Source organism: Hemiscyllium ocellatum, chromosome 9 (genome assembly GCF_020745735.1).
Source record: "Hemiscyllium ocellatum isolate sHemOce1 chromosome 9, sHemOce1.pat.X.cur, whole genome shotgun sequence".
NCBI lineage: Eukaryota > Metazoa > Chordata > Chondrichthyes > Orectolobiformes > Hemiscylliidae > Hemiscyllium > Hemiscyllium ocellatum.
In genome coordinates this window covers 77,426,088-77,451,206 of record NC_083409.1, presented here as the reverse complement: position 1 = coordinate 77,451,206, position 25,119 = coordinate 77,426,088, and the positions used below count along the sequence as shown (strand labels likewise).

General features: G+C 38.7%; 1 protein-coding gene across 2 annotated transcripts in view; it reads right to left on the bottom strand.

The window, feature by feature from the left end:
• plpp3 (phospholipid phosphatase 3) overlaps positions 1 to 25,119 on the bottom strand; it is a 152,735-nt gene that overhangs the window by 100,588 nt on the left and 27,028 nt on the right. The window contains exon 2 of one of the 2 annotated variants that reach the window (XM_060829859.1): positions 731 to 885. The exons of the other annotated variant lie outside the window; for it this stretch is intronic. Coding sequence (XP_060685842.1) covers positions 731 to 885 — 155 coding nt within the window. The remainder of the gene's footprint in view (positions 1 to 730; positions 886 to 25,119) is intronic. 2 annotated transcript variants of the gene reach the window in all.

Below are 25,119 nucleotides of genomic sequence, written 5' to 3'. Positions count from 1 at the left end.
TCTGCTTAGTATCATAACCATGACAGGAAATAGCCTGCCCCTTTCATCTTGGGATATGCTTTCCAAAGAGGTACAACACATGAAATGAACTGTCCTCTGTCCCTTCAGTCCCTTTCACTCACACAGAGATAACAGAATGAAGTACTACGATAGCGAGTTTTGCCAAGATTTGTAGCTCAGATTGAGGTTCTGAATGTAGGCTTGCTCGCTGAGCAAGGCTTCATCCAGAGGCTCACTGGTCATGTTACCTAATATGGTGCCGAAATGTCTGAAAATGAACCTTCCAGCTCAGCGAGCAAACCTACATCCCGAAGTACTACGATATCACTTGGATGAATCCAAATCTCTGGCGTGGGAGATTACAAAAACATATTCTAATGTTACAGTAACGAGGAGATGTCTGGGATGGGGGTACCCAAATATTTTTGCTTTGGAAGTGACTGCTGCTCAAGAAGTTTAAATGGGTTATTGATTCCCTGGGTGTATTAACAAGAACATAAACATAGAAATGACTGAATGGTGGAAAGACGTAGAGGTGTTAGGCCTGCCCACACCCTCAAGAAGCTTAATTAAAAGCATTTCTGAGATGCTCCCTGAAATTTTTGGAACTCGTCTATGTGCAACAGAGCTGCTGAGAATCAAAGAGCCCATTAAGAAAATAATTACTGTCAGGAAGTGCCACATTTCACTTTGTCTTGGCTTGGCCATGCACCAGCAGATATAAACTTACACAAGCAATTGGCAGTAGTGTTCCCACTGCTAAGAGCAGGAGATTGGGTACCACACTTTTCTTATAGCTGTACTTGATGCTGTCGTCATCGCAGTAAAACCCTCTTTGATAGGGAGAGATGCCTGCAACATTTATAACTGCAGCTGGAAGAATAACTGAACAGATAAAGAAATAAATGTAAATGTTACAAATCTGATCAGATTCCAAACTGACAAAGAGACCCGTTCAGACCGGATTTGTAACTACTACATGGTTTTATTTCCTTTAAATCAAAACTGTAATATATCTTGCAGCAAAACAATGAGTATCCACTAATGACAATGAATCAGTTATTTTCAACTTTATGAAAGAGAAAATACATAGCAAAGGCTCAGCATCACCAGAATTTTTACAAGTTTGTATTGAACAATTAAACTCCCATTGGATAATGCCATGGCGGTCTACTAATATTGTCATATCATCTGATATTAATAATGATATTAATAGACTGCTCCATAAATCAAGTGAATGATGTTTTCAAGAAAGATTTGAATAATGTTGCTGTGCCTTTTCTTGTTATATATCCATTGTTTTTCTTGTTTTATCAACTGTTCCCTTTTAGAATATCCAGCAGGGCTTGTAACAACAACAGGCATTGCCACTGTTCCACTATAAAAAAAACAATTTTATAAATTAGTTAAAACTAATAAAATGCAGATTTTTTTGGAAATTTGGATTTGTTGTGTAGGATATAAATTAGTCTCCACATGCACTCGCACTTAGATCTCTAGTCTTTTATTTATCAGTACAGCAGAATGAATAAAATCAAGCTGTACTATAGCAATGCAAATTGTCCCAAGGTAATGACTTTGTCTGATTACATACAGTTTATTAAACTCCTACCAGAAATAAATAATCACTTTGAGTTCTCTATATTATGATATCAACAGAGTAAATGTGCCATATAAGAGATTGCGGATTCTTCAAGTGTTAATACTCTAACCAAAAGCAATTTTTTTCTCTTTTTATTTGATTCATAAACTAATTGTACACAAACCTATTGTACCTTTGTGGGAAATCGTTTACAGTCATGCAATTGTTAAACTAAAACCACACATGGTTAAGCTCCAAATGCACAGTGATAAATTCTGCTGAGTAATCAGGAATCAGTGACCTTAGAATTTATATATTTATAATGGCACGTTCTAGCAGATCTGACAGGCAAGTTTATTAAATTTTGTAAAAATTAGCACTTGTTATGAAGTAACATTACCTTAGCCAATTCAGTCCTATAAAATCTTTGGGATCTCTTCCAGAAAACAGGTCTTTTTTTTATAATACAGCATCTGGCTTTCAGTGACCTCCTGAACTCCTTAATCAATGAGTATTTAGATTTGACATCTCAGGAAAAATGCCTATGAACCATACGTGGTAATTCTGATGTAAAAACTCTTTGAACAACACTTTAAAAAGGTAATAAATCTACAGATAAGAAACCTGTAACCTAGAAAGAACCATTTGATTACAAATAGGTTGTGTTTTATCTTTTACTTAAGCTTTAGAGAGCATGACCTTTCTCCAGTAATCTCTCTCTAGCAGACCTTATCTTGCTGTACTCACCTTTATGTTTGCTTTCTAAGTCAAACTGGCCTACATTCCATAAACAAGTGACTTCTCAACTTTAACAGAGCTGAAAACAAGTCAACACCTTGAAGGTAACATTAATGTTAAAATACCTCCAAGTCTAATCCATTTTTTCTTCTGCAGATCATCAACAGTAAAGTTGATTTTAATCTTTTTTATTAAGATAAGGTTAAGATTAAAATAGGAATTAAGATAATGAAGCTGAATTGTACATAATACAAAAGAAGAAATAGTCAACCGCAGATTGATTTTATTTTTTATTCTGTTATAGGATGACGGTGGTTGGGCCAGCATTTATTGCCTAATTGCCAAGAGGGCAGTTAAGAGTCAACCACATTGCTCTGGGTCTGGAGTCAAATGTAAGCCAGGCCAGGTAAGGATGACAGTTTCCTTTTCTAAAGGACATTATTGAACCAGATGGGTTCTCCCCAACAATCAGCAATGGATTCGTGGTCATCATGAGACTCTTAATTCCAGATTTTTATTGAATTCGAATTCCACTGCCGCCATGTTGGGATTTGAACCCAAATTCCCAGAATATTATCTGACTCTCTGGATTACCAGTCCAGTAATAATATCACCAGGTCACTGCCTTGCCTGGAGAGCCTTACTGTCCATTGGGTAAACTCATCAGGCTATTAGAAATTTTAGAGTAAAAAATGAGGTCTGCAGATGCTGGAGATCACAGCTGCAAATGTGTTGCTGGTCAAAGCACAGCAGGTTAGGCAGCATCTCAGGAATAGAGAATTCGACGTTTCGAGCATAAGCCCTTCATCAGGAATAATTAGCTAGTTGATTTAAGCCTTCACTCAAGACAACTTTCTCACCATAACTAGATATTTGGTTTGCCCTCTTCTTTCAATTAGCTGATTTAAATTATTCATTTTTTTTTACAATTGCAATGATTGACTCTTTGGAGCATGAGGTTTGAAAATACCAGTCAAATGCAAACAGTTAGATACATCACTGACTGGTCTGTAAATCACAGATTGCTCTCTCAATAGTAACATAAATAGGTATCAGATCGTGAAAGTGTATCCATCCCAGGCTTACATCATTGCGTCCCATAGGCTTACAACTTTAAACATGCCATGAAATGCAATACAAGACCACAGAATGGAAAGCACACCTAAACAACCTGTGTTCCAACCTTCAACTTGTATTTCTCATTATCATCTGAGAGTTTTGAAATATAGATCACTGGTCATTCATGTGAACGTCTATTCACCAACTTCCAAGATAATTGAACCGTTCAACATCAAGCTGTGAATGGTATTGCTGTTTTAAGTATTTCAGTTGATAAAGTGCGGTGTTGAAAAAGTACAGCGAGTCAGGCAGCATCTGAGGAGCAAGAATGTTGATGTTTCAGGCGTAACTCTTCATCAGGACTCTTTTTCTGAGGATGAAGAACAGCAGGGGTCCATTGTGGTCTGCAAGAGTGAAGCCATGAACTGGGGCAGGGCTGACTGCAGGAAGAGTAGGTAACAACGCATAGCAGAGAGCGTAGAGCTGAGAATCCAGAAGGAGAACCATTTCTGGAGGCTCTGGATTTGCTGAACATAGCGGTTGTCCCAGCTTGATCCAAACTGAGATGGTCTGAATGTTGGCTGGAATCCATGGGAATAAGTCAGTTTCTTAGGCAGGTGCTGAGAAAGGCTATGTGGCTGTAGTAATGGAATTGTTTCAGGGTGTGGTTGAAGATCTTCAGGGTGGAGGGGATGACCGGGAGTTGCAGTTGGAAACATTCTTACTGAGATCTTTGTGGAAGGAGAAGGAAAACCTCTTCAAGGTGGGGACCCTTGGAAGAAACTTTGCAGTATGGTTTGTAGCAACTAGGAGATAGTGAGGACTTCTCCAACATCTGCAGTCTTCACTATCTCCTCCTGAAATATTTCAGCCAGCAACAAAGTTTCATAAGATTTTCCATTATCCCCAGTTCTGTAATACACAATTAATAAAAGACCCAAATTTATATTATGGATTTTTTTTGTTCTGTTTGTCCTTCTGTCAAAGAATGTCTGCTTAAATTAGAAATTAGCTTTAAATTAGTTTCATTTCCAATGTTTCCTTTGCTGCCAAGGAAAATTCATTAAAATATTTAAGCATAAAACCAAGCTCTCATTTAAGAAAAAGAAATTGTCCTTCTGTATTTACAAACTGACTTCTGACAGCTGACATTTTAGAAATTTCCAAACAGGCTGTTTAAAAATCCAGATTTTCTGATCCAGTATCATACAGGTGGTAACTTTAAAACAGGTTGCAGCCTCAAATCTTTCACAACTTAAGTTAAGATCATTTTCTTTCTGGAAACATATTAGTGACAGGAGTATCCCAAATGCAAATATGAGTGACAGGTCACTGGCCATGCTGCTAACTTCACTCTATGACTAAACAAAAGGGCCTCAATTCACACAGATCTGTGCTCATTTCGAGGACTGTTTTGGTTTAAGGAGGAAGGAAGGGAGTGGTTTTTAAAACCTATTCAGTCAGTTTGATCAATTTGTAGTGTTAAAAGGGGAAAAAAAAATCAAAGGCCTCAAGAAGAAGTCAGCATTGTGTCAAAATTCTTTGAAACTTTACTCCCTCAGATTTTAATACTTAAGACCACTTTAGAAAAACAGGGATTGGCTTTCGAGGACCGCCTGAGGGAAAGCAGAGGACACTTTGTGCTGAGCTTGCACTCATGTGGTGAGCATAACTGAAGTGGCCTGTGTCTGACTCTAAGTCTCACATCCAGGATTTTACCTCAGGAAGCAAATAAACACTTTTCAACTTTGCAGTTCTCCCTATTAAAGAAAAACTAGGAATTTCAAATGAATATTTTCCACACTTAAAGCAGTTATTTTTTAAACGGCTCACGAGAATTATTCCCTGCTCTCTACTTTATTAGCCCAACTGGCTTTGTTGGGAAATCAAAGTCGGAGTAAATGAAGGTGATTTAAATCCTGAACATCCTTGGACCATAAGCTGTGCAGTTAGTTTGTGATCTTGCCCACTACTGCTCTCCTGCACTAATCCTGCTAGAGTTCACAGGACCAACAGCAAAGTACCTATTGTGGACAGGTCAGACGTTAACAGTGTCACTGCAAGTGCACATCACCAGGAGAAGTTGAGTAATTATGTATATAGAAAGCTGAGGTAGATACAGCTTTAATCATTTAGGAGATCAATGTTCGGGAGAAAGGCACAAAAGATGAATTAAGGATTTCTGATCAGCAGCAATCACATTCAATAACAGGGCAAATACAAAGAAGTAGAAGAAGGCCATTCTACCCAATTTATGCTCTTTCTTTCCCTGTGTATCTGAAAGTTCCAGTACGTGCCCAAGTGAGCAGTTTGCTCACCCCACCACCCACCCCCTCACCCCCCACAGCCTTCCCCACCCAGATCTTACCCATATATCCTCTTAAATGCACTGCACAAGAGGTCAATGAAATGTTTTTATTAAACTAGCCTGTTTCAGGATTTGATTGTACTTACATACACCCACCTGGGACGAGTAATCCCAGCAGACCCAGCATTAACCAGCAAAACTGATGCTGCTGAAGCAGAAAGTCCTTACCCCGACTCCACTGCCAGGAACATTTGCCTCATAAAGACTGAACAAAGATTGTAAAGAAATTGCAGATAGCACTAAGAAGATTTAGTGGACTAAAAATACATGTAGATACTGTTGGTTCAGAGAAGTGCTAAGTTGGCTGCTTGATTCAATTATAAAAGGGGTCAAGACAGTGCTAGGGGCCATTATCTTTAGATTGTTCTTCATTGATATAATTGAAGAAAGATGTCTGGCCATGACCCATGGCACTAGCTGCCTTCAGGGAAGTACATAGTCAGTTCTACATAGTTTACATAGCACCACTTTGGAATGATAGTATGCAAGTAAAATTTTTGAACCATTGTCTCCGATTTGTAGATTCTCTGGTCTTTATCCATCACCATCGCTCAATATCAAGCTTATATTCAATCAATTTCCATTTGCATACAATGGGGATGGGGGTTGCTTTGACTTTGGGAATGACAATCAGAAAGTCCATTACCGACAACAGATCCAATATTGTTTGTATTACAATGCTGATCAAAGTCAAATTTACCCCCAGCTTAATTTCAAATACAGGCTGCAATTCTGCAACATATTAACCTTTGAGATGAACTTAATTCTTCAAAGACTGAAATGAAATGATTAAAAATGCATTTTGTTCAGTATAATTGGAGCCTATACAGGGTGATAGGCAATGGTTTGTGCCACACAGGAAATACTAGTGTCCGCAGGCCCAACCTGGTTGGGGAGGAAGGCAAAATGATAATCACATTTTATATCTACTGTACTACTAACATATTTGGTTCACCAAACTTTTTTGTATGGTAGCTTTGACTAGAATCTAGGGAACAAGGTTATGCTTATTGCTCACATTTTTCAGGTGTACTTATTCAGCAAGTAGATGAAGAACAGGTTACTTAAGTATGATTCAGAATAGACTACAGGAAACAATGGCCAATGGCTCCCTTGTCACTCACTTACTTGATACATTGACCTAGATTTTCAATGAGTCAGGATAACTCAGAAATCCTTTAAAAATTGGGATAGATCCGAATTCTGGGATTGATCTGAATTCCATGGTTTCCAATTTTCAGTAGCACTTGTTAAAGCTGCAAGTTTATTCAGGTCATGAGGCCACTTTGGGCACTCCGAACCTGACCCAGTTCATATGGGGATAGGAATGTCCTGTATTTTCATGGTGGCAAGTGAGAGTATTTAAAGAATCAGATTTTAATGAACCCAGCCAGGTGTTAGATTTGGAGATAGGTGAGCACTTTGGTGATAGCGACCACAATTCAGTTATGTTTACTTTAGTGATAGAAAGGGATAGGTATATACCACAAGGCAAGATTTATAGCTGGGGGAAAGGCAATTACGCTGGGATTTGGCAAGATTTAGGATTGGATGGGGAAGGAAACTGCAGGGGATGGGAATAATTGAAATGTCGGAGCTTTTTCAAGGAACAACTACTGCGGATCCTTGGTAAGTATGTACTTGTCAGGCAGGGAGGAAGTTGTTAAGCATGGGAGCGGTGATTTACTAAGGAAGTTGAATCTCTTGTCAAGAGAAAGAAGGCTCATGTTAGGATGAGATGTGAAAGCTCAGTTAGGATGCTTGAGAGTTACAAGTTAGTCAGGAAATACCTAAAGAGAGAGCTAAAAAGAGCCAAGAGAGAACATGAGAAGTCATTGGCAGATAGAATCAAGTAAAACCCTAAGACTTTCTATATGTATATCAGGAATAAAAGAATGACTAGAGTAAGTTGAGCATGAAGTCAGTGGAGATGGGGAAGCGCTAAATAAATACTTTTTGTCAGTATTCACACTAGAAAAAGACAATGTTGTTGAGGAGAATACTGAGATGCAGGCTACTAGACTAGACTGGATTGAGGTTCACAAGGAGGAGGTGTTAGCAATTCTGGAACGTGCAAAAATAGACAAGTCCCCTGGGCTGATGGGATTTATCCTAGGATTCTCTGGGAAGTCAGGGAGGAGATTGTCAAGTCATTGGCTTTGAGCTTTATGTCGTTATTGTCTACAGGAATAGTGTCAGAAGACTGGAGGAGAGCAAATGTTGTCCCCTTATTCAAAAAGGGGAAGAGAGACAACCCTGGAAATTATAGACCAGTGAGCCTTACTTCAGTTGTGGGTAAAGTGTTGGAAAGAGTTAGAAGAGATTGGATTTATAATTATCTGGAAAGGAATACGTTGATTAGGGATAGTCAACATGGTTTTGTGAAGGGTAGGTCATGCCTCACAAACCTTATTGAGTTCTTTGAGATGGTGACCAAACAGGTGGATGAGGATAATTCAGTTTTGTGGTGTATATGGATTTCAGTAAGGCATTTGATAAGGTTCCCCACAGTAGGCCATTTCACAAAATACAAAGGATGACTTAGCGAGTTGGATCAAATATTGGCTAGCTGAAAGAAAACAAAGGATGGTGGTTGATGGGAAATACTCTGGAGCTCAGTTGTTAGTGGTGTGCTGCAAGGATCTGTTTTGGGTCCACTGCTGTCTGTCATTTTTACAAATGGCCTGGATGAGGGAATAGAGAATGGGTTAGTAAATTTGCAGATGACACTAATGTTGATAGAGCTGTGGATAGTGATGAAGGATGTTGTAGATCACAGAGGAACATAGATAAATTGCAGAGCTGGGCTGAGAGGAGGCAAATGGAGTTAATGTGTAAAAGGTGTGAAGTGATTCACTTTGGAAGGAGTAATAGGAATGCAGAGTAATGGGCTAATGGTAAGATTCTTAGTAGTGTAGATGAGCAGAGGGATCTCAATGTCCAGGTACATAGATCCCTGAAAGCTTGCACCCCAGGTTGATAGGGTTGTTAAGAAGACATACAGTGTGTTAGCTTTTATTGGTAGAGGGACTGAGTTTCAGAACCATGAGGTCATGTTGCAGCTATACAAAACTCTGGTGCGTACAGTTCTGGTCACTGCATTATAGGAAGGATGTGGAAGCTTTAGAAAGGGTTCAAAGGAGATTTACTGGGATGTTGCCTGGTATGGTCTTACAAGGATAGGCTGAGAGATTTGAGGGTGCTTCTATTAGAGAGAAGAAGGTTGAGAGGTGACTTAATTGAGACATACAAGTTAATCAGAGGGTTAGATAGGTTGGAGAGTGAGAGCTTTTTTCCTTGAATGGCAATGGATAGCACAAGGGGACATAGCTTTATATTGAGGGGTGATAGATATAAGACAGATGTCAGAGATAGTTTCTTTACTCAGAGAGTAGTAGGGGCATGCAACACACTGCCTGCAACAGTAGTAGACTCGCCAACTTTAAGGGTATTTAAATGGTCATTGGGTAGGCATATGGACAAGAATGGAATAGTGTACGTCAGATGGGCTTCCAATTGGTTTCATAGGTCGATGCAACATAGAAGGCTGAAGGGTCTGTATTGCGCTGTAATGTACTATGTTTACAGAACTTCAGAAGTGTTGTGAACCATAGTCTGTGTGAGGAAACCTGTTGAAAGGCAAACTCAAAAAGTCTTACCTATGCTTCTCATGCCAATCTATGCCTGCCAGCCACTGTCAAGCCCTACTTACTCCCAAGCTATGACCTGCACCAATCCCAATACCAATCATGTTACCCCACCATGCCAGGCAATGCCATCCCCCATAAGCCCTCGCATCTGGTTATGAAGCCTGTCCATCCATTCACCTATTATACAGTATATAGAAGGAATAAACACTATGATGACAATTAAAGACATAGAGTCATAGAGATGTACAGCTTGGAAACAGACCCTTCAGTCCAACCCGTCCTTTTCACTATAGCATCATTCATCCAGAGACTTTAAAACATTAACAACAGAAAATAGCAGAAACTTTGACATTATGTAAACAAATATTGTGAAATTAGCAGCACAGATCAGAATGCAGGGACTTGGGTGTTTCAACAGAGTCATGGATTTCTGGGCCCTTAGCCAAGCTTCACAATGTATTATTTTCTCAACTCAAACTCTACATTCAAGGGTGAAAGTCTAGGTAAAATCTTTTCTCCACGGATACTGTATGATTTGATGAGTGTTCCTAGCATTTTCTTTAATACGGCATACATATAGATGGTGCATTGGAAGATAAATGCTGTACTCAGTTAGATTCATTCTATATAGGTACAGAAATCTAAAGCCTCAATGAAGTCTTACTCCTTTCTGCCAACAGATATTAAAATAATTAACAGCTGTGGCAACACAGGGCTCAAGTTTTCTTTCTTTTGCAGAAAGAAAATTAGCACCGTCTGTTATCTCTACAGATGTTAACGCACTTGCTGTGTGACTCAGGCTTTTGCAGATTTTGTAATGAACTACATTACTGTTCTGTTTTTAATGAAGCTTTATGCTACTTTCATGTGGCTTTTAGAAGAATTCTGTTGTACGTTCCAAAGATTGCTGCTCTACCACAAAAATATTTCTCAACATTTTTTTAAAATATTCCCATCTGAAGTTTTGTCGATTTGCTTTTGAAAACACCAGCAATATTCAATGATGCAAAAGCACATGGTCCCCATGAACATATTTATTCCAACTGCCGCTTCTAAATCAGTGCTTGTAGACTCTTGCCAATATCACAACAATACGATTCTCAAACAGTTATATTTCATTGCTATATCTTAACATTTTCTTCATGGTTGTTCTTGCATGAAAGGAATTTCAGAATGAAAAAGTAGTTACATGTGAGGATTGTGTTTTAACAGAATGCATTTTAAGCTGGTCACTAGAGGGACTGATGACAGATTTGGACAGAAATGTAGAATCTTTAACAAGCACCTTAGCTAGCTGGTTCAAAGTATAAACCAACATATAGGCCACCTGACAATCATGCGTTCGCTCAGTACTGTATAATATTGGAGTAAATAAATTATTAGATGTAAAATAGGTCAGTTGCCCAAAACTGGCATTCAGAGATGGTAAAAAAATTGCAAGAATTAATGTCTACTGGGGTGAAATTGACTTCTAGCAACAGCTTCAAATGGACATTAATAAATAGCCAGTCATTTCACGCTCTGATCAATTCATTTGCACTGAAGCCAGTGGTATGGAAAAACAAGATGCATATAAAATGGGTGTATGACTTGCTATTGTCCATCTTGCAGAGAATAATTTCAGCCCAAATAGTCTTGATCTTCAGATGACATATTGTGAATCAACACTAGGTCTCCCCATCACCAAAAAATGAAAAGATATAGACCACAGTGTTACAAAAGGCACAGAAAATAAAGTGACATTTGTAAAACACTAATTAAATTGATTCAAAGGAAGATGAAGGCCTACGGTAAGTTAGTGGTATTTATTATTACTTTATAGCTGACTGACTTCAAAGGAAAGTTTTTCTGATGGTTTGGAACTGTGAAAAGTAATTTAGATTTTGGATCACCTTTTGTTCATGCATCAGATGGTAAATGTTTCTCCCCAACTTTCAAAGTGATTCCCATCAATTCTGCTCCATAAGGTAAATATGCAAAAGTCTCTTTGACTTTAAGATTTGCCAGCTGCAAAAATACTGTACAGATGAGACGCTGTAACTGAAGAGCTGCTCAGAAACCTGGGGAGATTTCCTGATACCCGTTATGGCTACTCTGTGCTTCATGTCACTTTGGAGCACACTAATTACTTTTAAATTAAAATCTTTCACATGACAAGAAATAAAATGGGAACAGCAGTAAAACGGTTCAGCAATAGCTCACATGTGAACACATGAACTCAGAACGGAGACAGAATTCAAGGTAAATAAGGCTCAGTGTTAAATCCCAGGCTGGAACATGGTGAAAAACATCCGCAAAAAGCAGGCACTACTTTAGCAAATGGGCCTCAAACATGCCAGACACCAACATTCTGATGAAAAGAGTTCTGACTCTGGAAGAAAGCAGCTTTCTAGCCATTAACATCAGAAGGCAGGAGGCTGCTGCCTTTAGTTTGTAAGAACAGTAATCAAATAGAGATAGATAATCTTTTCAGGAGAGAAATCCCAATTGAAGGAGTGATGAGAAACCCAGTACAGGGGGAGAGCTGATGGTTCCTCATGGGCCCAGAGGAACACTTGCTGCTTTTGGTCTCCAAAGAAACTATTAAAAAAAAGAAACCTCGCTGGGCCCCATCTCAACCGAATGCTGCTCTTGGCAGGTTTTGCCTGTGCAGGCCTCTGGTGGGAGTTGCTGAGTGAAGCTTGATTCACATATTTAAAGAGAACGGCACTGGCTTCGGCGGGGTATCTTTGCTGCCTACAATTTAATATTGCAGTCAGTCAGACAGAGAGAGAAAGTAATGGCTAGTTCACTGTTCAACTATTACTTGCTTCCACCAGATGAATGCAGACAAAAAATTAATAGACCTCAATTTTAATAACTTTGACAACATTGGGACCTATCTACATAGTAGTTGAAGACTTGAGAAACAGGAGGCAAGCAATTCCAGTTATGCTCCTCCAGGCCTATCAGGGAACTCTAGGCCTCACTTACTTCCACTCTTTCACTGTGATCAGTCAAAAAGGTACCTCAGGTTGCCTCTGGACTAACTCCACATCTGACAGATGGGCACCATTCCCACAGTTTCCTGCTACCAATACTCACTGACCAGGTTTAGGCAGGATTCCACAATACTTTAATCAGATTAGACACAGAATAAAAGCACATTCTTTTCCAATCTCACTTTAAAAACTGGTATTTTATACAGATTGTTTGTACGATACCTTTACGGTATTAATACAAGTGATCAGAAAATGCAATATTACAAATAGATCTATTAAACATTGATGTGTCAAGAAGCACAGATTTCACACTGCATTTAGCATACTCCATATGTCTCTTTTTTTTCAATGCTGCATGTTCTGCTACAACTTAAAATATGATGTTTACCATTCCAAAAAGCTCACTGACCAAACAATTAAATTCATTATGGCATAAGCCTGTGTTTACTTACTGACAATTGTCTTTTAAGAGCCATAAAATCTAAATAGTCTCACCTGACTATATAAAACACTGCACCCAATTTTAAGGCACTCATCTAAAATAAAGAAAGCAAGACTAGCCAGGGTGGAGGGAAAACACTTCCATTAAGTGGTGTCAAATCTTCACCCATTTCGTCCTGACAAGGGCTGGAACAGCAGAAATACTCCTTCAGACTCCATAGGAACAGACAGCCATGAACACTCTGGGCTTGTGTTGCCTTTTGTTCCCCCACCCCAATCTCCCACACTGCACAGGCAACTCAGCTCTTAGGTCAGTCAGATTTCCTCCACAAGTGAGTGACTGGGGCTCAATGGGCAGATGGCGAGGCACTCCAGCAAAGGTCAACATCTATCCCAATATATCGCCCAACTTATTACAGGCAACAAATAAATCAGGATTTGAATCCCCTATGGTCAGTACAGTACAGCCTTCCTGAATGCAAAAAGAATAGAAAACATTAAACTGTACAAAGTAAACTTACAGCCAAATTTGTTGGGGGCTGACTGCTCACTTCTATAGGATTTGGAACATGAGAAAAACTTGCAGACAACAAGGGATTAGGAGACAGAATAGGGCAGAAGAAAATGTGAGACTGTGTTTGGTTCTTTATACCCCAATTATATACCAATAAGATGTACGCCATTCAAGTTTCAAGCCAGTGCAATGATAAACGCACAACTAATAAGGATGATTTCCACTTCACGTCCTTTTACAAACAAAAAAAGACTGGCAATGTGTGAACAAAATATTAAAAGGGTCATGACAGCCTGAAGGGAAATAGAGTCGTTTGTGAAAAAGAAGATCGTTGTGTTGGAATTTACAAAGAATCCACTGTTCGTCCTACCCACTCAGCTGAGCTGCCAATGCCAGCCTACATTGTACCATTCACCATGACACTGGCTGGGAGCACTGTGGTATGCCTGCCACAAATCTCCACTGGGTGTTGGAGATTGAGTTGCTTCTCAACAACAACCTCCTTTGTTTGTACAAATAATTAAAGTGAGAAAAAAAAACAAAGTAGAATAGGAGGCAAAACCTTACAAAATGCACAGTGGGCACATGCAGCACAAGTGGAATTAAGACTAGAATATTTCAAAACTCTTCTCATTGAGAATAAACTCATCCCCATTCACTGGAATTATGAAAAATAAATGGAGATCATAATATAAAAATGAAAGCCGAACAATCAGACTTGATTCATGCATTCTCTGCAAAATCTACCATATTTCCCGAGGAATGAATGAACAGAGAGAATATTTTTCCACTCAGTGGGGTGTTCTAATTTAGGAACTTCATTGGACTCTAATGAAAAGCTTAATGCAGACTGAAGTTGCTGTGCACTAAAGCACTTGTGATTGAATAGAACAAGAGATATACAAAACCTCAGACAGTACTCAAAAAAATGTTTAAGAAGTTTGTTAGCCTGGAATGACATGGTATTATCTTTAATAAAGAAAATAATGAAGAAAAATTAAAGTTAACGTTGTGGAGCATCAGCAGCCCACTGCAAGGTCCCGATTTTTATTCCTGAATCGGATGCATGTAGACGTAAAAATTCCATGCACCAAGATCCATTTTCCATCCCGTGGATTAGGAGTCAGGCAGGCAATAATGGAGGAAACTGCCAGCTCCCAAGTTGGCCTGAGCAGAATGCCTGTCTGAGAACCCTGGCACATGTTTAAATTTTAAAAATAAAAACTAAACCACAAAACATTCCTCCTGTTGTCAACCCCTCACTCTCATCTCTAGGCCTCGTGTTTCATCATCATCATCATGTCAGCAGAAATAATCCCATAGGACATCTGAACATTACCCAAAGACCCCCCACCCCCAGCCCAAGGTATCCTTGGATCATATCCACAGGGGGGCCTCAATTCTCCAAAGTGATGATCCAAATCACTGAAAACAATCATATCTTGATCGAAGTCATGTGCTCATGGCTTCCAGACACCAGAGACTCCAGTATCCCATTTCAGTCAACAGAGTGCGCCATTTAAATGGCCAGCTGCCTGCAGGGAGCATGCATGCATGAATTACAGAACGCCCTCTTCAGACCCCTGTGAAAATTGAAAGATGATGCCAGAGGTGGGACTCTTGACTTGCTCTGGCATTCTTGCCCCAATTGAGACACTTATCTTTGATGTCTCAATCTGATTTTATGACACTCTTCGTAGCACCCCAACAACAAAATACATGGATACATGGCTACAGCATCAGTGTTCTCACAAAAATGATGTATAGCAGTAAATGTTCCTCTCAGATCATGGCTGATAGTCTGACAGAGCAGTTTGTAGATATCCTTGAACATCTTTGATTTTCATTCCATTGAGAACAAAGTTAATTTACAAAAGCATCATTTCATCAAGATGTTTCCTTTTATTCTTTCAATGGGATGTGAGCATCATTGGTTAAGCAAGCATTTGTTTTCCATTCCTAATTTGCTCTTAAATGGAGTACCTTGCCAGTTTATTTCAGAGAGCAGTTAGAGTCAACCAGATCACTGAGGATCTGGAGTCGTTTTTTGGGCAGACTGGGTGAGGCTGGCAGATTTCAGTACCTAAGGGATATTACTCAGGTTGTAAGTTTGCTCACTGAGCTGGTAGGTTTGTTCTCAGACATTTCGCCACCATATTAGGCAACATCATCAATGAGCTTTTGATGAAGTACTGGTGCTCTGTTCCACTTGCTATTTCTATGTCTTGGTCTGTTGTGGTGGGTGATATTATTTCCGGTTCTTTTTCTGAGAGGCTGGTAATTGGAGTCCAAATGAATATATTTGTTAATGGAGTTCCAATTTGAATGCCAGGCTTCTAGGAATTCCTGTGCCTGTCTTTGATTAGCCTGTCCCAGCATGGATGTATTGTCCCAGTCAAACAAGTGACCATCTTCATCTGTGTGAATGGATAGTTGGTCATGTCTTTTTGTGGCTAGTTGGTGCTCATGAATCCTAGTGGCTAGTTTCCTGCCCATCTGTCCGGTGTAATGTTTGTTGCAGTTCTTGCAGGGTATTTTGCATATGACATTCAGTCTGCTGGTAGTACAGAGTCCTTTAGATTCATCAGGAGCTGTTTTGCTGTATGGGAATTCCTAGAAGCCTGGCATTCAAATGGAACTCCATTAACAAACATATCAATTTGGACCCCATTTACCAATATCTCAGAAAAAGAACCAGAAGTGATATCACCCGCCACAACAGACCAAGACAGATAAATAGCAAGTGGGACCCAAAACACGAGCACTTCATCGGAGGCTCACTGATGATGTTACCTAGCATGGTGATGAAACGTCTGAGAACAAATCTTCCAGCTTAGCCAACAAACTTACAACCTGAGCCACAATCTTCTCTAATCTACAAATCTTCTGTAAAATCGCAGATACTATTTTATCAAGTATGTTTCTATGGTAGTCGAAAATGTGTTGCTGGTTAAAGCACAGCAGGTCAGGCAGCATCCAAGGAATAGGAAATTCGACATTTCGGGCATAAATATAGTTTCCTGGTCACCATTACTGAGATTTATTTTTAATTCCAGATTTATTAATTGCCATGATCCCTCTGGCAGTTTCCGTTTCAATCTGGCCTAAGTCAAGGGGATCTCCAGCTATCTAGCAACAGTGATGTCAACAAGAGTAAGCTGTCAATTACCCTAATTATTCTCACAGACAACAAATTTGGAAGTTAAAAGTTCATACTCTCTTTAATTTTAATTTTCAGATAACAAAATAAATTATTGTGATTGAATTAAGACAGAGGCAAAATACTATGAACAAACTTCTCGAAAATGTTTCAACTATTTTAAAAACATAATGCAAAAAAGCTTTTATAATTAATGCAGAAATTTGACATTTTGCAAATATAAAAGTAGCTGTTCGGGACCAGTGAGGGTGTTTAGTAGAAATTATGATATTAATATACCATTGAAAACTCAGAATTTTCTCTTTCTGGAGGATATAACATGTAAGGGTTTTTTTAAAAAAGATTAATGGCTGGGAAATGAAAGATTGCAGTGTGGCGGCTTTCAACAGTGCTCTCTCTGGAGGAATCTTGAATCACTGAGAGCTACTTCTCAATTTTCATGCTTCATTGCACAGGATCTTGGGGAAGAGATGACAGTAACACTGACAGTTTTGTTATCAAAATTATTTGGTGAGAGGGGAAAGGCACTATAATTCTTCTTGCCTTGATTTCAGTATTGGAATGATGTGTTTCAGAGCAATTTATACCAACTCACTGTGGAGTAGATTCTGATATCTAGAGGTAATCAGCATATCTCCCCTGCTCCTTTGGAGTTGAAACAATAGTCTAGAGGACTTCTTCTCCTAAATCTATCATTCAGTTTCTGATTGCTTCCTACCTAAAATACAACTGGAATTCTATTTACATCACTTGGGTAAAAGATGGATGCTGGCTACGGGCAGAACGCTGGTAAGTGGAGTTGAAATGCCCATCAGCTATGATTTAATGGCGGAGTGGATTCGATGGGCCGAATGGCCTTACTTCCACTCCTATGTCTTATGGTCTTATGGCAATCTGTAAGAAACATGGAGAATTCTGCAGAAACTCAACAGGTCTGGCAGCATCTATGGAGAGAGAAACAAAGTTAACTCCTATGATTTGGCATCAAAATATTTGAAGAATCATACTGGATTTAAAACTTTAACTCTGTTTCTGTCTCCACAGATGGTGCCAGACATGCTGAGTTTCTCTAGCATTCTTTGGTTGTTTCTATTGGCATTATATGACCTCGGTTCTCACATTATAAGTGGCCTTTCTCTCGAAATAGTTTGCTGTCCGGGATATCTGGCAGGAGACTCCTTTCAAAGTGGAGCTGGTTATCAATCCCATTTTGAGGCCAATATTGCCAGACAAAGGCACTCAAAATTTATCACGTTGTCTTTGCTTCATCAATTGCTTTCTCACAAGCCCAATGCAACTTGATTTAATATGCATTTTGCAAGAGAGCCATGATCTATAATCTATTGGGATACTAACAAAGTTTTAATTATTGAATTTAAATTATGTAAAATTTATATAATTCTTCCTTTGTATTAGAAACTACAGAGAACTGGTGTGTAATTTTCACATTTAAAGAAAAAAAATGTTAAAACAGACTTTCAATGCAGTCAGAATGAAATTAGGTAAGGTGACTCTCCACCCCATTGTTCAGTTTTTCCTGTAAAATAAAAACAAAATCTGGTATAAATGCAGCCTGCCTCACCTACCAACAATTGTAATAAAAGAATGATTTCCCTTCTAATGACAGACTGGGAAATTCATCGGCTACACAACCACAAATTATGCAGTTAAAAGTTTCCTAGCCTAGTATCCAATGCAACTCTTTCAGTTCAGTTTTCAGAACACAAAGACAGATTATGTGTGTCACTGACTAGGTCGTAACCTGTAAGCCCACAGAAGCACACGCTTTGTACGCTTCACCTCAAAGGAGTGCATACCCCAGCGTAAATTACTATTATCCTCCTGCTACTGCCTTCCTCCTGATTTCATTCACCTCCTTTCCTTCCAAATCATCAGCAACTGATTCCTCAATTCCAGCTCCTTTGCAGTGTGTGTTGGCAGAAACCATTACCAGGAAAAAGACTGGATAATATGCAGCACATTGATCATATGACTTCAGATGAAAGCAAAAAACAAAATGCTGAGCAGCATGCACTGGAAAGAGGAGGGGAAAAGGGACAATTCAAGGAAGCAGTGGGAATGGAAGCTTCTGAAATACAGTAAGCTGTCGATAGCTTAAGATATCATGTAGTCAATGAAACATACAGCAAACAAAAAAAAAAGAGGCCATATGCAGCAACACACTTCTACTGACTCTGAGAATGGTTGTTCAAAGTTCCATATCCCACTTTTTGAATTAATCCTGCAAGCAGCTCAACCTCAAGCGATTACAAAACTGCCATGGAACCAGTTTCCACCACCTTCTCCGGTAAAATGCTCCCAAACATTCACTGAGTGAAAAACAATTCTCATCTCCCTCTTCATCACTTGTCAATGGCTTTACCCACTCAAGAGTGAAAGGTTTTTCACTAGTCACTCACCAAAAATTTTCATCATTTCAAAAGCCCTTACTGGGCCACCTATTAACATTTTCTGTTCCAAGGAGAACTGTCTTAACTCTCTTCTAAACTGAAATCTTACATCTCTGGTAACATTCTAAGCAACTTTGTCTGTGTTCTTTATTAACCATATCAATCCCACTTGAAGTATGCTGCTTAGATTTGACCAAAATACTCAGTTCAAGCCCTAACCAATAATCTATAACCATTAACATCATTTCTTGTTTTTAATATCTTCTGCCTCTATCCAAAATCTCAAGTAATCCATGTGTTTTTTCAACCATCTTGCAGGTTGTCCTGCCACCTTTAAGAGTACTTCCAAATAGATGCTAAGGCTTCTTTGTTCATCTATCCCTTTGAAAATTGTGCCATTTATATTCAACTTTCTTTCCAATTTATTCCTCTCGGAACGTATCACCTCAACTTTCTCCACATTGAATATCTCCCGCAATGCTTCTTCCCATTTCTCCAAGTTGTTTATGCCATCACAGAGTCTGTAACTAACTACATCACTGTTAACCGTTGTAGCAAGTTTCGAATCATCTCCAAATTTATAAATCTTACTGTCTGCACCTGAATCTGAGTTGTTTATAACATTTGAAGACTAATGATTCCAAAAGTGATCTTTGGACAGTACATTTGACAAACTACACCCAGTTTAAAAAACATCCAGTAAGAGAACTTCTGGTTTGAGAGAAGCTGCAGGCTGCAATGGAAGGGAAGTGAGAGTTAGGGTGCTGTAGATTGGAAGTATCCTTTCTTCAAATTTAAAAAAATAAATTCAGTAGTCATGCATCACTGAAAGGGAGTTGGGAAAGGTGGTTTGTGGAAACACCTCCTGCACCAGGCAGACAAGGAGAGGGGGGCCTCGAGGTGACCCTACAGGAAAGGGGCCTCATCTCCCACTGAGAAAACTGTGATCTGGTGTGCATCAATGCATGAACCCAGCAGCTGACTGGAAAACTCGACTTTTCCTCTTTTAACTGACCTCCATGAGGTTCTTACTGAGCCAAATCCTCCAACTGGATCATCCAATTTACCAAAGCCTGCTACACACAGGCAGGTAGCTCTGTCAGCTCCAATCCGGCTTCCTCAATGGCCTAGCAGCAGGGTGAAGGCAGGGAAATGGCACCCAACCAGCTGAGCTCATTTTCAACTCCATCCACCTCTGGACCTGGTGCTGAAACTCCCAGCCCCAACTTCCATTGCACAGCAACCATGATTTGTTAATTGAATTATAGCTAAGTACTATGCTTGCAGACAGAAAGCAAGATGCATGAAATAGGAAATGTAGCCAAGCAAGATCATGTCCTCATCCCACAGGTTCAACACACAGGCCATTATAATTTCTTCTGGCACACTCTCTCCCAAATTCTCACCCTTCCCAGCCAGTGGTGCTGATGGCCAACAGAGTGTGGGATGTCCACTCCAAATCCCTGGGAAGGCTCATGGAATGCTAGCTGACTGAATTCCTAGTAGTTCTTAATTCTGCCAGATCATCCCCAATTATAGAGGATGCAGGGCTTCTGCTGGTTTTCCAGTCAGCAGGCAGGAACTCAGTTGCTAACATCAGATTTTGTCCAGAATATGATTCTTTAAGCTTCAATGGCAGGCAAAAGTAATAAAAAAAATCATTGATCTCAGATCAGCAGCCCATTACATGCTTCATCCGTTAATCACAAAGAAAGTGAAAAATTTTGGCAAGGCATGTAACAGGCAGACAATGTAATGACATTCACTTTGTAGTCCTGCTGTAGTAGATCAATCTGAATCCACACACATGCATACACCCACACACATATGCACTGGGCAGAGAGACTAGAGGGAGTGCTGGATGATTTTCCTTTCCAAAATCCAGAACACTGAAGTGAACCTAGATGATGTCTCCACTTCAGCCCCATGTGATATTCAAACCAGGGACATTCCTAATCCATATGGCTGAGTTACTCACTGGATAAACATAATGAAGATGGTAATGAAGACAATCCAACTATCAACATTCACCACAACACTCCAGTAAAACAGACAGCAACTTTTAGGTGGGCGCACAGGTGCAGAACAATCCAGACGTTGTTATCACATGTTCAATACTTCTCCACAGGATATGCTGTAGATGCAACTGGTACTGGAATCAATGGTAAATCTATTTATTAAGAAGAACCTCCATGCTTAGTATAAAAATCCTTGAAAATTTTACACATTGATGAATGAGTTGTGACTTGGATGTTAACAGCAAACTAACATCACGATTACTGCTAAACATCCCATCTCGCCTGAAAGAATGTTTGTTCTACATGTGAGCCCACACTATGTAATATACTTGCAATGACCTCAGGAGTGTGGAATAAAAGAAATGCTGCTTTATCACAATCCAATATAGACAAATAAAAAATCTTGAATTGCATATTCTGCAGGTACTTCACTCAAAATTGCCTACTACCTCTGCTATCCTTATGAACAAAAAAAAATGGGTAGGAAGGTGAAGAATAGTTTTGTGAAGACCAGAATGTAACCACAGATTTTTTAAAAAATAATTTTGTCCATCTTACTTTGTCTAAGATTATTCGAATTGGAGTATTCAAATGTTCCTTATATAATTTCAAGATTTTCAGATTCACCTAGATGTCTACCCTATGCATTGAATTATGCTGAATATGAAAAAGAACTTCTGATATCAGTCCAAAATTTGTCCTTTACTTCCTGAACATGTATCTTCTAGTCCTACTCTTGCAACTCAGCTGGATTTGATTTTCTGGGTTTACCTTTGTCATGCTATTTACTTTTTGTGTACCAACGCAAGATTTTCTCTTAGACACTTCCCTTCTAAGATTGTTAAGAAACCCAGTCTTTTCAGGTAATCAGAGATTACTGTGATTTAGAATACAGCACCTCTCTGAACTACCTTCAGCAAATGGATATCTCACCCATACTTCAGTCACTCTAATGGGAAAATAGCCCTACCAGAAAAATATACAATTTTAACCAAACTGTTTCTGGTGTTTGGCTATGTAATTTTGCATTCTATGAGAGCTGTTGATTGTCACTCCAGAATTCTTGGACAGGGTAAACATCAAGCAGGCACTTGGTTTCTTTCAACTTCATCTTTATCTAGTTCAGCAATATTTCTGAGGTTCACTTTTTTTTTGACATGCAGTACTTTACAGATACAGGCATCACATTTCCCCCGGCATTGTTGCATTCAGTTACATATTTTGGATCGTTCATTCGATAAGTTGAACTGCTGCTTCAATTTCACTATCTCTCCCAGTTTAGTATGCTTTGTAAATTGGGCTAATTTGTCTTAAGGTTTGAATGCCAGACATTGACATACATCAGATATATTCATTTTCCCAACCCAAATCCCTGGAGCACTTCCCCAATCCCATCATACCACCTCAAACAAGTATATGCCGCTTTTAACCTTCGTCCAATTTTTATTTCATTCATAGCTTGCTCCAAATTCCCAAAGGATTGAGCTAAATTTCCTTTCATATCGATTTACATCAAAAACATTTTAGAACTTTCAGCTTTCTACTGTTGTTTCTCAAAAAAAAGTCAAAGGTTCTCTTCTGTATCCATGTAAATGCTATTTATTAGGTCACAATCATATACTTCTCATTTTAAAATTACATTTGCTTGTAAGCAAGCATGAAAAGTATAATTCTAAAAGACTTAGTTATTGGCTTTAAAAATTGATATGGGGATTACAGTCAACAATAAATCATAAGCTAAAGGGAAATGTTTCAAACATATAAAACACAAAAGATCACAGATGACATGTAAAGAGCATCTTGTATTCACCTAAATCCATTTTAATTGTGACAATACTGTTTGCTTCTTTCAAAATTCAATACAAACTGAGTTATGCTAAATGAGTGCTGGCACTCCTGTTTTGCACAACAAATGATCTCTCAAATATTCTTTGTTCACATTCTGTAAAACATTTCACCCCTGATCAAGAAATAGTCAAACACCAAAACTTTAGCAAGATTTGTATCGCACCATATATAGATTATAATTTCCATGTCCTTTATTCATTGTACTGTTATTGTTTAATTTGTCTCACTGTGCATTGTGTTTTGGTAATGACTGGCCAATAATGACCACTTCTGTCAACACTTTTATTCTAAGTGAACCAGGTGTATGGTAGAAAGGATCTGTAGTAACAAATTTGGTTTAGCTTAACAAGCAACAGAGTTTGTTTTCATTAAATTGCTGTTGAAGTACACCAGACTACACCATCATCTCCAAACATAACTATGTATAGATATGTCAGATCAAACTTCCGTGTTTTAGGAAATGCAGCCCTGTGTCAGAAGTACTTGACAGGAAAGTATGATCTTCCTTTCATCACATTACTTGCATCACCTAGACCAATGCCCCCACCCTGACTCCACCATCAGTTAATAACTTATTAACCCCAGTTCAAATAATAGTCCTGTTTCATGCAGACTTATCCTCTGGGCTTTTCAAACTGATGCTAGTCTTGGACGTGCGTATGTGCACACGTTTTGCTTTATATACAGTTTACTCCCAATTTAAGTACTTTCATTTTGAAAAGAATTCATGGTCACGTCAGAAATCTTTAAGTGGGAAAATTATAATATTTGGATTTGCGGCACAATTCAAGCCATTTTGAGAATGTTAATGGTCCAAGGTCATGTCACTTGCTAATCTGCAGGCACATACAGGAAGGTGGAATAGTGAGGTTGAACATTTATATTTTCTTACTTGGCAAGACATATTTCCACCAATCTTAAGTCATCAAATTTATGCTCTCCTGTTTATGAACAGGAATTTATGTTTTTCAAAATATATTATTGATAGCCCATGCTTAAACAGCACAGATTAATTACATTTGCTTTGAAAGAGAAAACAGAAGTCGATTTCTTAAATTTAATATGTAAATTTATAACCTTATCATCCCACACTGGATGCTGCTTTTTTCTCTAACTGTAATAATTTAAAAAGGAACTCCTTGAATATACTGGGGAGGCAAATCATTACGTAAATAGAATACAGTTAAAAATCACACAACAACAGGTTACATTCCAACAGGTTTTTTGAAAGTACAAGCTTTTAGAGCACTGTTCTTTCATCAGGTAGTTAGTGGGGCAGGATCGTGGAACACAGAATTTAAAGAAAAGATCAAAGTGTCATACAACTGATGTGATGTACTGAACAAATCTAGATTGCTTTTAATCTTTAATCACTTAGAATGGGGATGCAGATTTCAGTTGATTAATATCTAAATCCCAGAATTTCTTTCAAGTCACATTCTTGAGATAACTTAAGGTTTTATCAGTATAAAACAATGTGACATCTCAGCTCAGACAATGCATTAAAGGTGTGAGGTTAGAGTGTGTCTTATCCCAACCCTGAGTCTGACTGGTTATATTTCCAAAATAGGAATTTATAAAATATCACGTTGACTAACTGCCTACAGATTGTGTGCTTTTTGAACAAAATAGAATGTATCTGTAAATACAAATTACCCCATAGAATATATACATCTATATCTCAACTCTGTGTGTGTGAGTGAGTGAGTGAGTGTGAGAGAGAGAGACCATAGTGAGAGAGCGAGTGTGTGAGAGAAAAAAAAAAGAGGAAGAGAGTTATGTGAGTGTGTGCGAGCTTTACAGATTTTGACACAGGAACAGTGAAGGAACAGCAATGATGAATGGCTTGGAAGTAACTTGCAGATGGTGGTGTTCTCATCTATCTGCAACCAATATCCTTCTAGATGGAAATGGTCATGGGTTTGGAAGGTGCCATCTAAGAATCTTTGGTGAATTTTGTCAGTGCACCTTATAGATAGTAGGCACGACTGCTGAGTATCGGTGGTGGAGGAATTTAATGGTTCATTCCATTATCAAAATGATATGATTGATTTTAACTTACAACAAATCAAAACCAATTAAAATGAAGTGTTGTGGTCAAGCTCCTACATTAATTTAACTCTTTAGATCCCATTTATCTATGATATTGCTATTTCCTATTTCAATACATACAGATCCTACACCTTGATCTTCTAAGCCAAGATGTAGAGGAACCAGTGTTGGACTGGGGTGGACAAAGTTTTTTTAAAAAATCACACAACTCCAGGTTATAGTCTAACAGGTTTATTTGGAAGCACTAGCTTTCGGAGCATTGCTCCTTCATCAGGTGTTGTGTGATTTTTAGCAAAG